Genomic DNA, 14,423 nt, shown 5'->3' on the forward strand with positions numbered 1-14,423 from the left:
GATTCTCTATATTTTATAGTGTAAACTGGTTTTTGAGGAAAGGAAATGGCGCAGTATCTGTCTCGCACATCTCGGCGGACACCTGAACTGCGCCGTGAGAGAAGGGAGGAAGGTGCGGGTGAGAGAAGAAAGAGAGAAAAAGGTGCCGTAGTGGAGGTCTCCGGAATAATGTCGACCACCTGGGGATCTGACACTGAGATCTGCACCGACATCGCACAGCACACGGGTGCGTTTTGCGTTCCGCCTTCATCGAAGCGCGGCCGCCGTGGTTGGGTTTGAACCCGGTTACACCGGCTCTAATACACCGTTTTTCGCCAATTCCAAATAGATCACCATTTCAGGACAATGGCAAGTAAAGTAAAATAAATATAAGAAAAACAAACCAGTTGTGAGGACTACAGTGACTTCCATGCATGAGGAAGTAGGGGCATTGTGTGCGTGTGTGTGTGTGTGTGTGTGTGTGTGCGCGTGCGTGCGTGTGTGTGTGTGTGTGTGTGTGTGTGCGTGTGTGTAAGAAGGGGGTGAAGATCGGATGGATCCGGTAGAACATAAACGTAATTCGGTTGACACACGGTAGAAAAACAACTTTATTCTTACGTTTCGACCAGGGTCTCGCCTTCGTCAGAGGGCCTGACGAATGCCAGACCCTAGTCAAAACGTTAGAATAAAGTTGTTTTTCTACCGCGTGTCGTCTGAATTACGTCTATATATATATATCTTTTTTGCCGGTAATATAAAAAAATTTTGACACCGCATCCTGCATTCCTGCCACGTGCACAGGAGATCCTGTGTTCGAGGAGCTATATCAGGCGCACATGCCAGGTGCTGCGAATCGTATTTTTTATAAGGACAAAAAGAGGATTGTGCGCACGTGTAAATGTAGCTCAAAGCTCCCGAAAAGCAAATAAAGAGAAGGAGAAACGTATAGTAATACAGGCTAGCACCTCTGGGGTGAATTCTGCTGCAATACAGGCTGCAATGCCTTTGTTTGCAATTTACTCTTCTAAAGAATATCTTTCTGCGCTAGCAACCCGAAGCCGTAACTGGGAAATACTCTCCCTTTTAAAACTTCCACCTTATTAAAGAGACTACAGTTCCGTCATGCATAGCAACATGGCCGGGTGCCTGCCCAATTTAGCTTACTTGTTGACTTAATGAAATATAAACTTCTCCCCAAGGTCATCAACATACAAAGGTATGCGCTTATGTAAACCTTTGTCTACGCAAAGTCAGATTAAAAAGTGACATTAACTAATCGGCCAAAAGAAAGCCAAAGCAATGCTATTTCTCATTGCATTATGCCGTTCCTATGCGCCATGGTGAATTACATTCAGGCCTGGTTCAAATTTCAGCGTTTTAACAATGCCGCACATGCGGTGGCAATCCCTCGAATGCAGCCAGAGATGAATAAAAACCATATTTCTGAAGATATCTTAAAAGGTTCAATGTCGCTCCCAGCACTACGCAGTCTTACACTTTTTATCGAAATTTCGTTTTAGGTCGATAATCCTCCGATCACTTTCATAAGTTTCAAATCGCTCAAACTTATTAAACCATAAATTTAAGATTATTGAGGAGCTTCCGGACAAACACCACCAATATTGTTGTGTGATCGTCAAGAAGTGATCGAGTTCTGCTACAAATTGCACACTCTAAAGCACTTTCTTGGCCGTTTTACAAATCATCCCATCAAAGAGCAATAATATACACAATATACGCTCATCTTCACGCTGTATTTCGAGACACGCAGCGAACCCCAACACAGGCTGCTACAGGGGTGTACAACACACATAGCAACACAGTGACAACAAACAGTAGTCCCATATACAGAGCTGAATAGAAGACCAATTCTAAAACCGTGACTACTTCACATGAACGAAAATTTGTCTTCTGTCTACAATACGAAAATTTCAGGATAAGGAAGAGAGGATGGACTTTATGCAGGAGTATGCGAATAATGAATATTCAATGGGAGCTAATGCAGAGGAAGTTCGTTTTTCCATAATAGAGGTCTGACACAGCTGCGCTCGCTTACGGCATCCGGTTTTCTGCTGCTAAACCCTCAGCCACCGATCAAATTCTAGCCAAGCCAGCCTTATTTTGAAGGAGGCCTAAAGCAAAACGACGCTTAATATTGCGGCACATTAATGAATCCAAGGAGATGTAAATGAATCGGAACATGTTCACTAAAGTGTCCCACATAGTCCATGTGCAACTTTGGGGAACTTAAGCCCCGCGCAAAAGGCTGTACATATAACAAAGGCGAAAACAGGTTGGGGATTGCAAAATCATGCAGTGCTGCCGCAGGCATGTGCATTACTAATAATTAAACAAAAGTATGGTTTCTTAAATATTTTGGCAATATAGAGTCACGTGAACACGATGTAAGGGCATGGCAATATATGAACACAATCTTTTGCGCAGTGTATTCCATCAATTATTAACGCATCATATAGACCAGACAGAATTCTTTATGTAGACAAATACATAAAAAGCCTAAAACAGGTGTTTTTTAAGCATTCGATGCCGTTTCTCTGTCATCAATTACGTCGTTGACCACCTATTATTCATTATTTAATCATTCATTCTTTGATAAATTGTATATTCATTCGTTAGTTAGCCTAATCTTTTCTTTTTGAAGTTTACAGATACAGTTAGGAATCTGTGAAGACAAGGTATATCCTCCCACAGACTTCACACGGATGAGGGAACGCATGGCCTGGACTGCCGTCAGCGCCACGAAGCGATAGTCAGCGGGTGCGAGGTAATGCACTCGGTATGCTTACGATTGCTGACGATAGCTGGTGCGAACCGCGGCAGCTTAGCGAGCAATTTCTCGTTCCCGCGATAAGAAAGCTGCAAATAGCGTTCCCGGGGTCGTGCAGGCCGCGTAGACGATCAGGAAGCGCAGAAACGCCCCCGTGACGAACCCGCTCTCCACGCGGCGATCAGGCAGAAGCGAAAGAGCAGTCAAAGCGAGTTGCGCACCAGCTATCGCCACGAACCGTAAACATACCGAGAGCATTGTCCCGCCCCGATGACTGTCGCTTCGTGGCGCTGACGGCAGTCCGGTTCACGCGTTTCGTCATTTGTGTTAAGTCTGTGGGCGGCTGTACAAGGTTATCCGCTCTTATTACGAACACGACGCAGCGTGGCCGCTCCCTGCTTAAAAACATTTGGAGCAGCCGTGCATCGAAGCGAAGCGATGCAGTAGCGCAAGGGCTTATAGGCGGAGCTTTGTGTCGTCTCCTAGAGCCCTCTAGAGCACAGAAGCGGACCTTCATGACATCGCAAGCAGGGCTCCCTGCCAGGCTGGAGTAAACCACAACCCACAACGGCCCAACGTTACAAGACTACCTAGTTTAATAACGCTGCAACGGCCTGCATACCAGCGTTGCCTGCGCTGCTTCGCTTCGATGCACGGCCGCTGCGCAGCATGGTCATGCTGCGCCGTGCTTGTACTAAGAGTAGATGCACAACTCCCGTACGACTTCTGTATACGCAGAATTTGTGCGAGGCGTGATAGATGGCTTATTTAGTTTCCTGAGAGGAAAAATACAGCCAATTATGGCATAGTGTCAGATATGCGACTTCAATGTTTTGGCACGTGGCTTTTCTAATGACTACAACCATCCCACTTTTCGCAGGGAAACACTCAAATTGTTGTCAGCATTTTCAAACTTCAGATTAGTTTTGCACTGTTCTGGTTTGGTTTATGGGGTTTAACTTCCCAAAGCGACTGAGGCTATGAGAGACGCCGTAGTGAAGGGCTCCGGAAATTTCGACCACCTGGGGTTCTTTAACGTGCACTGACATCGCACAGTACACGGGCCTCTAGAATTTCTCCTCCAAAGAAATTCCAGCCGCCGTGGCCGGGATCGAACCCACGTCTTTCGGGTCAGCAGCCGAGCACCATAACCGCTGAGCCACCGCGGCGGCTTTGCACTGTTCCAAGCTGCTTGATAGTCTGCCCGCGTCAAGGCAAGAAGTAAAAATACATTTATAATTCAAGATGTATGTATATCTGTATTTATATAAATAGTTTCACACTAATAAAATAAAACGCGCAGAACATAATTGCGAACTACAATACCTGCAGCGTTCTGAACTATAATGTTTCTTGTAATGCTACGTTCTTTGAAAAGTATTTTTCATTTTCATACGCCTTTCCCTCCCACCTGTAACGTCTATCCGTATATTGCTGCAGCCTGTATTCGATGTTATCATACTAATATTAATTAGAGACAGGAGGGTACACTTTGCAAACAGGCGACCTCGCACTGGCAGGTATAAGCGGAAATTCCTTTTATACCAGTCAACTGTCACTACAAATTCAAAGCCTAAAAGTTGCGTAGCACCTTTAACAGTCACGGAATGCAGTTATCATAAACTGAAAAGCGACATTAAACTGCATTATCTCATGTGGTAACCCGTACTCTAGAACAGATGGAATGCACAGAACATGACAAATACCGTGACAGATTAAGCAGTTACGGAATGCAAGTGCCAAAGCCTGCGAAGATAGATTCCAGCGGTTTACTTAAGCGACAACCCTTACCATAGCACAAACATTGCAAGTGCGGCATACCATTAGTGTTGGGCATTATGGCTACCATCACATACATAGAAAATTCCACGCCTGATGAATCTTAACTAGCGCGGACAGAAAACTAAGTTCCACATTGCTCTACCCAATAACACACGCGATAGGAAAAAAAAGACTTCACAAATATTTTCTTCAGCTGAGTGTAATTCTTAGCTCTTACAGTTTTCACGGGATGCAAAAGGAGAGCAGCTCGTTACCTCGTGCAACAACCCATCCGATGCCAGCTTGCTGCGCCTTCTGCATGGCCAGCTCCACGCAGAACTTGCCGACGACGGGACCGAGAACATTCTTGCCGTCAACAAGGGCTGTGGCCGCCAGCTCATTGACAATAACGGGCGAACCAGAGGGCTCGCAGACGCCCTTCTGAATGTCTGTCACGTACATTTCTGTACAAAACAAGAAAATTAAGGCAGCTGATTGGGGCTTTTTCTAAATAGAACCCAGTATTGCAGACATCTTCAAAATGAAAGCTGTTACTTGTATTACTGTAGTCATTTATTAAAGTGACTAAAATTCGAGCATATGCACAAATTTAAGGCACAGGGCAAAATTCTGTTATCGTTGGCTAACTTCGATATCAAATGCATTCTGATTTTGAATAAAACTACCGGGTGTATTTATATTCTAAACAAATGCAAGAAATGCCAGTTGCCACAAATTATCTTACCACAAACAGCAGAAGCCAGATTACAGGGTGTTTCACCTAAGACATTCTGCAATTTTTAAAAATAAGCTATTTGAAATAGATGCGCGCTTTTTCTGGCATAGCATTTTCAGTGGTGTAGTACATCAGAATGCAGCTAAAATGTGCTAACTAGCAGGCTTGTTAACCAATATTTAATAGTTAACTTTCAATCTATTACCGCTGGGCTCCTTAATTATTGAGAGGCATGTAGCCCACCGTAAGTAATACCCATATCAGTTTTAAAATTTCGAAAGCGCGGGTACCCTTGGCGCCGTGGCCCAACAAATTTCGCCTACATCGCGCCAAAATACATGCGGTTTGAGAAGCTTGCAGGCAAAGCAACCCCTCCAGTGAACCTAACTCGTCGAAATAGCTAAAATTTGTTGGGCCACAGCGCCGAGGATAATCGCGTCCCCGAAATTCTAAAAACGGATATGGACATTACTTAAGGTAGACTACATGCCTCTCAATATTTAAGGAACCCAATGGTAATAGTTTAAAAGTTAACTATTCAATATTGGTTAAAAAGCCTGCTAGTTAGCACGTCTTAGGTGCATTATGATGTACTACACCACTGACAATGCTATGCCAGAAAAAGCGCGCATCTAATTCAAATAGCTTATTTTTAAAAATTGGAGAAAGTCTTAGGTGAAACACCCTGTATATTTTTTCCTTGTGTCTAGGGCGTGGATGAAATCTGTTGTTTTTGTTATAGGACTGCAGCCAAAGCTTAGCGGTTTTGCCGTTGATATGTGGAAATAGCCTGAATGCCTTACATATCCTGCGTACTCAAATGCATTTTTGATTAGAGGGAATTATTTTTAACACTTTAACGTTGCCGACATTCGAGGGATCAATTTACGATGTGCTGAACTATCAAAAAGGATGTCCTTGAAACTAATTTCCATTTTATTCTGTCGGCTACATGAACAGGTCACAAAAAACAACCTCACTTGCGCAGTGAGTAGTATCCCTAATTAATGTAAAAGCCTAGAGATCAAGATGTGCCGGGGGGTTCTAGAGCAAACGTATCCCACTTGAAGTTCAATCCAGCCAAGAAAACCCTATAGTAAATATTTTTCATGAAACAAGCAGAGCTTCATCACCTATTTCAGATAGCACATCAACCTGCACAGATGAACATACGCACCTGCAGCAAATGTAAGAAAATTAGGGATTTAGAGCTATAAATTCCACGTTCTTTGCCTGTCAATACGCAGCCTTCACAGCATGTCTAAACAGTTATATGGATGAGCACACGTGCTTGATTATTTTTAACCACTATGCTAAAATTGCCTGAATATTGCATTATGGGGCAGATATAGACAGGGTGAGGTCTGTGTAAACTTAGACACGCGCACAAATGACGACACCATTGTTTCGAGTTATAAGCAACGACTGGTGTTTATTGCCGTAAGGCTGCTCCTTGTCGAGCGAGTATAGGTTACATAGGTTGCCAGATTACAAGTCAGAAAAAGCTAGAATGAACAGTTTCTTTATACTCCCCCCGGAATGAGCTTCAGATCATTCGTGCGTAGTCTCCATGGGGTACAGCAACACAGCAACTAGATCGGTCTTCTTAGGATGGTCCCACTAGGTAGGCGCACCATGCAGGCTCTAGTGTAGCCATCCCGTCCGACGAGCACATCAACCACTTTTCCGGTTTTCCATAGCTGCCTTGGCAGATGAGGCTGGTGAACTAGCACAAGAGTTCCTTTCTTCAAGGCACTAGATGAGCTTGGCACAGCAAAATGAGCGGAGCGAAGACCTGTGAGGTACTCTTTCTGCCACCTGCGCCAGAAGTGATCAGCTAAACTTTGATGATATCGCCAGCGACGAGTTAGTTGACCCGGTGTTGAAGTCGTTGACTCTGTGCCACAGCCCGGGGGCAAGGACGTTAAACGTTTTCCCACGAGAAAATGGGATGGAGTGAGTGGCTCCGGCTCGTGAGCTTCTGCGGACACGTAGGTGAGGGGTCTTGAATTGATCACGGCCTCGATTTCGGTCAAGACTGTAGCGAGCTCCTCGAATGTGCAGAAGCTGTTACCTAAAACCTTCTTCAGAGAAGTCTTCACTGAACGAACCATTCGCTCCCAGAATCCGCCCCACCAGGCGGCTCTCTCAACGATAAACTTCCATTTTATCTGGTGGTCTAAGAAATAAATTCGGATCTCTGTGCCACGCAGCGTTGTCCACAGCCGTTTCAGGTCTCTCGAAGCGCGCTGAAACGTCTTAGCATTGTCCGAAAATATTACTCGACAGACTCCTCTTCTGGAAATGAACCTCTTGAATGCCATCAGAAAATTGGGCGTAGACATGGCAGTCACCAGTTCTAGGTGCACTGCACGGGTGACTGCACATGTGAAGATGGCGATGTATGACTTCTTGTTGCCTTGATCCCTTGTGTTCAACGGCCCGGCGAAATCAATGCCTGTCACCTCGAATGGTGGAGCTTGGGTTACCCTGTCACGAGGTAAAGGGGCAACTGGCTCCGTGGCAGGGCGGCTGTTGAAATGTTTGCAAATCAAGCATTTCTTCAAGATCTTTTTCACCATCTGTCTTCCCCGAACTATCCAAAACTGCTCTCTCAGCTCTGTGAGAGTCTCAAGTGCGCCTGCATGTAGAAGGCGGCGATGGTTGGCGATTATTAAAAGTTCGGTGAAATGATGACCGGCAGGCAGGATTATTGGATGCGTAATGTTGTAGGAGAGGCCAGCATTACCCAAACGTCCCCCAACTCTTAGCACTCCGTCCTCATCGCAGTAAGGTTTCAGATCCCGCAACGGAGAGCTGCAGGGCAAGCGTGATGCGCGACGGACGCACTGCAGCTCTTCACCGAAGGCCTCTCGCTGTACCTGACTTATGAGACAAGTCTGTGCTTGGGCGACCTCTTCCGTAGTCAGATATCCACTACGTTTCTGGTGAGGGTTCCTTGAGTTGTGCAAGAATCGCTGCATCCATGCAACAACACGAACAAGTTTAGAGAGGGAGCTGTGCCGTTCCAGCGGAAAGACAGTTTCCTCTGTTGCTACGTTGTGTACCTGCACCGATCTTCTCTCCTCATCTGCCACGGCCATATCAACGTCATTTTCGTGCCTTGGCCAGGCGATGGGCGTTTCTCTGAGCCAATTAGGTCCATTCCACCAAACGGTGTTTGTCTTGAGGGCTTGTGGACTCACTCCTCGCGTCAGAAAGTCGGCAGGGTTGTCTGCTCCGGGACAGTGATTCCAGGTTTCTGGATCCGTTCGCTGCTGAATTTCCAGCACCCGATTGGCCACAAAAGGCTTCCATTGTTGCGCTGACCCGCGAACCCAATGAAGCGCAATTGTAGAATCACTCCAGAGATGCCATTTGGCAACTGGTAGTTTCAGTGATTGCATCAAGTATTCCTTCAGTCTTGCGCCTATCAGCATTCCCATCAATTCCAACCTGGGAAGAGTGAGCTTCTTAATCGGTGCCACCCGCGATTTGGATAAGATCAGAGTCACGGCTGGGGCCTTGGTTCCCGAGGCACGCAAGTATGCAACTGCCCCGTAAGCCTTCGGACTAGCATCGGCGAAAATGTGAATATCGATGCTGCCGGCATTATGAAGTCCGTCGTATCTTCTGGGTACGGTTACTTCAGTCAAGTGGTGGAGTTGTGAATGCCACTCCTTCCAAGATGACTGTACTTCTTCAGGTAGGGGTGCGTCCCACTCAACTCCCAACTCCCAGAGCTTTTGAAACATCAACTTGGCTGTAACAGTGACTGGGGAGATGAGTCCAAGAGGATCGTATATTCGAGCCGACGCCTGAAGAATAAAGCGTTTTGTGTTGCTGTTTTGGTTCAGGAGGTCCAATACGGCCTCTAACGAAAATCCCAAACAGTCATCGTGCTTGTTCCAGACAAGTCCTAACACTCTCGACACACTTGCTGTCGGACATTCCACCTGGTCCAGGGCACCTCCTATCCCGTCGTCGTCAAACAGTTGGAGCAATTTCTTGGAATTCGAGTTCCATTTGCGGAGTGTCATGCTCGCTAGACTCATAATGTGCAATGCCTCGTGGTACAAGTCTTCTGCTTCTTGTTCAGAGTCTGCTCCAGTGATTAAATCATCCACGTAGAGGTTTTCTGCAATTATTGCCGTTGTCTTGGGATGAACACCTGTTGTCGCCAAGTGGTGACGCAAGGTAGCGGCTAGAAGAAACGGACTGCTCGTCGCTCCAAAGGGCACCCTTGTCATTCTCCAGGTCTCTACGAGCGGCCTTGGGTCTTCTTCTGTCGGCATCTGTTCATACCATAAGAATCTCATTGCATCGCGGTCCTCACGACGGACTGCTATCTGCAGGAAAGCCTTTTCGATATCTGCAGTAATGCCGATGCAATGAATTCTGAAATTTAACAAGATTTTCAGGAGATCAGGGTTCAAGTTAGGACCAGCCTCCAGAACCTGATTTAGAGAGACACCTCCTGGCTCGCTGGATGATGCGTCAAAGACAACCCTGAGCTTGGTGGAAAGGATGTCAGGCTTAAGAACTGCCCGATGCGGCATGTAATAAATTCTGTTTTCTGAGCTGCTGCCTTCCTCTGCTGGGAGTCGTTCGGCAAACCCTTGATGGAGGTACTGACGTATCGCAGCATCATATTCGTGCATCATTTCCTCGTCCCGCCTTAGCTTCTTGGTCAGGTTGTACAAACGCTTCTCTGCAACTGCCTTGTTATCGCCTAGGTTGAGTTTAACCTGCTTCCATGGTAAGGCGACTTCGTAGCGCCTGTCAACAAGCTTGACAGATGAGGCAAATTCTTTGATGATGTCGTTCTCTTCGTTTTGTTGGGCAACAGGCTCAACAATGCCCATGCTCTCGAGCTCCCAAAACGACTTAAGGTCAGCTGAAAGGCACTGGGCCTCGTCACTCATGCTGGCCCGCAGCACAGCCACGGATGAACAGCTAGCGGAGGAACTACTGAAAGGAATAGGACCTTGCAATGTCCAGCCGAATTCCGTCTTCAGTGCCATTAATGAATCTTGCAGTTTTCGCACGTGGCCAGACGCGAGAGTCCAATAATAATCAGAACCAATAAGAATGCCGATGCCTTTTCTCGTCAGATGACCTGGTGGTACGGTTACATCTGCAAGCTCATTTATCTCTGCTTGAACTCCTTCGATGACCTTTTCGGGAAGAGTCAGCTGGTCAGAGCAGATCTCGGGTATCTCTAAAGCTTCGATGGAGTGTTGCTTTCGGTTGTACTGACTTCTCAGCCAAACGCGGACACGCTTCCATTTGTGCTTAATAACGTTTCCGGCTCCTCCAAAGGGGTAAATGGTGATGTCTTCTTCTCCCACAACCTCTAACTGGAGTTGGTGCGAGAGCTCTTCGGTCACAAAACTCCTCTGGCTACCCCCGTCAAACAGGAGACGAGTTAAAGTGCTTCGTTGCGGTCCCTCTGCCCATACTTGGGCAGTTTGGAGCAGCACAGTGGGAGCCCTGTCGCTCTTCTTGCCTGTAGCTGAATGCAGTTCGGTTGCTGAGCTGTTAACTGGTTTCCACGCAGGATCACACATTTGAGTTAAATGCCTTTTGCCACATATCTTGCACTTCACTCCTTTGTTGCGACATTGTTTCGACGTGTGTCCTTTGACAGAGCAGCGGAAGCATCCGCCTGCCTGACGCAATGCCCGTTTCTTTTCTTCCAGAGAAAGCGAGGTCTGGCAGTCTTTGGTCACGTGATCTTTGGCGGCACAAAATGCACAGGGCTCATTCCGCTTCAGATCACTGGCGGAAAAGAGCGATGCCGCTGAAATCTTTGAAACTCTGGACTTTTCATTATCGAATCGTGGTTTTGCATTAACGTTCTTGCTTTCCCGATGACCAACCTGCACCGCCTTCTCCCTGCTCTCAACTTCCTCTTTTAGAAATTCTTGCAGACTTGCAATGCAAAGGATATCCTCTTGCTTTGCTGCTGAACAACGCTTGTGGTAATTCATTACAAGGTCGCTTGGCAGCACTCTTAGCAACCCGGAGGCAAGCATTGCGCCGTAGCTGTCTGTTTTGACGCCAAGCGCCGTGAGAGCGGCTATGTTGCGCTGCATGTGGTCATAGAGTCGACGTAGGTCCCTTACCTCCTGCCCGCTTCGTACCGTCGGGAGGTCCAGCAGTTGGGTGAGGTGCTCCTGGATTAGCACATCTGTGCGTCCGAAGCGCTCCTTCAGGAGCTCGATGGCAGTGTTGTAATTGGCTCCTGTAGCTTGAATCCCGGCCACCGCTGCTGCAGCCCTGCCACTGAGCGCTGACTGCAAATATAAGAACTTCTCGCCGTTGGAAAGGGCATCGTTGCTGTGAATCGCTTGCTGGTACTGCTTCCAGAAGGGCTGCCACTCCGTGGCGGCGCCGCTGAATCGTTGCAGCTCGAGTTTCGGCAATCTGACCTTTGAGCCGGCACCGCTCCGGTTACCGTCGCGAGGCGCCCGTGTAGCATCCGGTCCTGGACTGGCGTTCGCTCGCTGAGCTTCGGCATGTTGGCTGAGTTTTGCAGCGTAGGTGACAATTCTGTCGTTGTACGCGATTGTACGCGTGAAGTTTTCCTCAGCTTCTTCATCAGGCACAAGTGGCTCGATAGCAGCGTCCACCTCGTTGAGCTGTATCTGAAGGGCGCTAAGCCTCGCTGACAGTATGTTGAGAGCCTTTTCGTCAGCGTGCGCCTCTAAAGATGAATCTACCTCAGAAATCAGTTTTGTCACCTGTGATCTCAATGCTCCTCGTTTCTTCTTCAGCCGTTCCATTTCAACCTCGTTGTAGTGTCGGTCGTGGTCGTAGCGCCAAGCTTGGCTTCAGGTGTGGCGTCTCCAGGCCTCGTTTTAGAGCGTCGGGCGTGGCTTTCCTAGGCCTCGTTCCTGGAACCTTCAGTCCAAGGTGGTTTCACCTCCAAGGATCGTTGCGGTGATGGCCCAGAATTCGTTGTCCCGCCGACACTTAATGGCCTTGCTGTTTACGCACCGTTGCAGCGTTTTAGTCCCGGGTTTCGGCACCATAAATTTTTGTAAACTTAGACACGCGCACAAATGACGACACCATTGTTTCGAGTTATAAGCAACGACTGGTGTTTATTGCCGTAAGGCTGCTCCTTGTCGAGCGAGTATAGGTTACATAGGTTGCCAGATTACAAGTCAGAAAAAGCTAGAATGAACAGTTTCTTTAAGGTCCAAGAAAGGCTGAGGCGAAGCGAACACGTCTTCATAATGCATTGTGTACGTGCCGTGTGCATGACTGCAGAAAAAAGAATCACTGTGGGAGCAAGTGAGGTAGGCCGCCTTGCTGGGCGATAAGAGCTTATATTGTCTGATAGCGACAGCCAAGCAAGCTTTTGGGTAGCGTTCTCACTGTACATGCAAGCATACACATTATACTAGAGTATAAAAAAAGGGCGCAACTTTAATTGGCATGGGAAATAGCATGAGTATATTTGTCGTACACGAGGGACTTTCCCCGGGGCAGTATATGAATGCACAGATCCACTAAAAAACACATTACTTGCTCCGTGAGACTGTGCCGTGAAAAATAACTGACTAGATGGCCAGCCCTGCTAGTAGCGAGAAATACACTCGGCAGTCATCGGGATCAAACGAATGGTGTCTGTGAGCCGTCCTGTATTTAAGCCTAGAATATAAGATTCATGATGAAGGGCGTACCCCTGGATGAAAACTTTTATGACAAGTCTTAAATGACACGCAAAAGCGCATACATGATGGTGAGCCTTCACGCACAATCTATGAGACAGACGGACGGCCGTTATCGTGCTCTGTGCTACCCGCCGTACCTTCAATGAGAATCGACTAGGTACGTCCGACCTATTTTAAGAAAAGCTCCTAACCCCATAACTTATTTGCAAGCTGTGAATACAGCAGTTTTTTTTTTTTAGTTTTTCTACGCTGTAAAGGAAGGCTAAAAAGAGCTGGAAACAGCAAGATTTTCGCCGCCACTCGCCCGCGCTGACACCGATTGAGACAGATTGAGCCAATCTGTGTCTTCCAAGGCCTCGTTGGCGTTTGACTCCTTGGTGAAACGCGGGATATTCAAACACCAAATCGCGCTTTCAGGTAACTAGCGCATACTTCGAATTGAAAGCGACATCTTCCATACGTCCAAACTACTGCTTTCCTTAGTCCGTCGTCAACGATATGCCAACGCGTTAACTTCTGGCCGAGTAGATTATTCTTCTTATTCGCTTTCACTGGCTTTTTGATAGAAATAGAAAGACAAGTTATGTCGGTTTCAATCCTAAACCACGCAATACCTGGCGCTGCATTAACATACAAAACAAAAAGTCATCTCTGCCTTACGCAGTCGATTCAGCCCGTGGCTAAAGTGGCCCCTGTAGTCGCCAGCGACGAGGACTTCGGCCAGAGATTGGGCGTGCTCCTGGTCCGTGCCCACCTTGAGCATACAGCGGACGATGAAGGCCTCCATCTCCTGCTTGCACACCACGATCCCCGCGTCTTGCTGCGCCATTGACGTCGCCTCCATTCTCAAGGAACAAGCTCTGACCGACGCTGGGAGCGGCTCGTGCAGCAACAAAAAACCACGCTCTACTAAAAGCGATTGCTGCGCTGTCAACAAGCGCCTGAATAAGAGCGTGGGTGACGACGCTGGCGACATCTGCAGCGCTCTTCGGCGCACACGTGCCGCACAGCTGACGCGTACACTCTGTCACCAAATCGGGGTGCAATCACTCGCTTCCTCCTCTCCGGCGAAGCACCTGTGTAGGCGCATCCTGGAGCGAGCAGCTAAACAAAGACAGTAGAAGGCAATGTTACCCTTTCTTTGTTCCGCTAATCTATCATTGACATTAGTTATTATCTAGACTCTGCTAGCGAGTAGTACAACGTTATAGCTCGAAGGAGTTAAAGGTGAATAGGCATTTTTTTTTTGTGTTTCTTGACTGCGGAATTACCAACATGATATTCACAACAAAAAGCAGTTAAAAATACAAAACAGCGCAGTAAATGCAATACTAATATACAATAACACATGTGGTGCCTAAGTTTTATACAGTATTCAAATTATTTTGTTTCCTTGAGTACCAATTATTTAAGATATTCAATATAGAGCCAATTCTTGCTGATGGTGGACCTCGATGTGCCTTCGGTGTTTGAC

At 47.1% G+C, this 14,423-nt stretch overlaps 1 protein-coding gene across 1 annotated transcript in view; it reads right to left on the reverse strand.

Moving 5' to 3' along the window:
* LOC149334069 (uncharacterized) overlaps positions 1–13,925 on the reverse strand; it is a 60,050-nt gene extending 46,125 nt beyond the window's left edge. The window contains exons 1-2 of the mRNA XM_089555005.1: positions 13,610–13,925; positions 4,804–4,992 (exon numbers count right to left, since the gene is read on the reverse strand). Of these exons, the coding sequence (XP_089411131.1) occupies positions 4,804–4,992; positions 13,610–13,925 (505 nt within the window). The remainder of the gene's footprint in view (positions 1–4,803; positions 4,993–13,609) is intronic.
* Between the last annotated feature and the right edge of the window lie 498 nt (positions 13,926–14,423).

The sequence above is a fragment of the Amblyomma mixtum genome, chromosome 8, assembly GCF_055824585.1.
Source record: "Amblyomma mixtum isolate Tamu chromosome 8, ASM5582458v1, whole genome shotgun sequence".
In the NCBI taxonomy this organism is placed as follows: Eukaryota; Metazoa; Arthropoda; class Arachnida; order Ixodida; family Ixodidae; genus Amblyomma; species Amblyomma mixtum.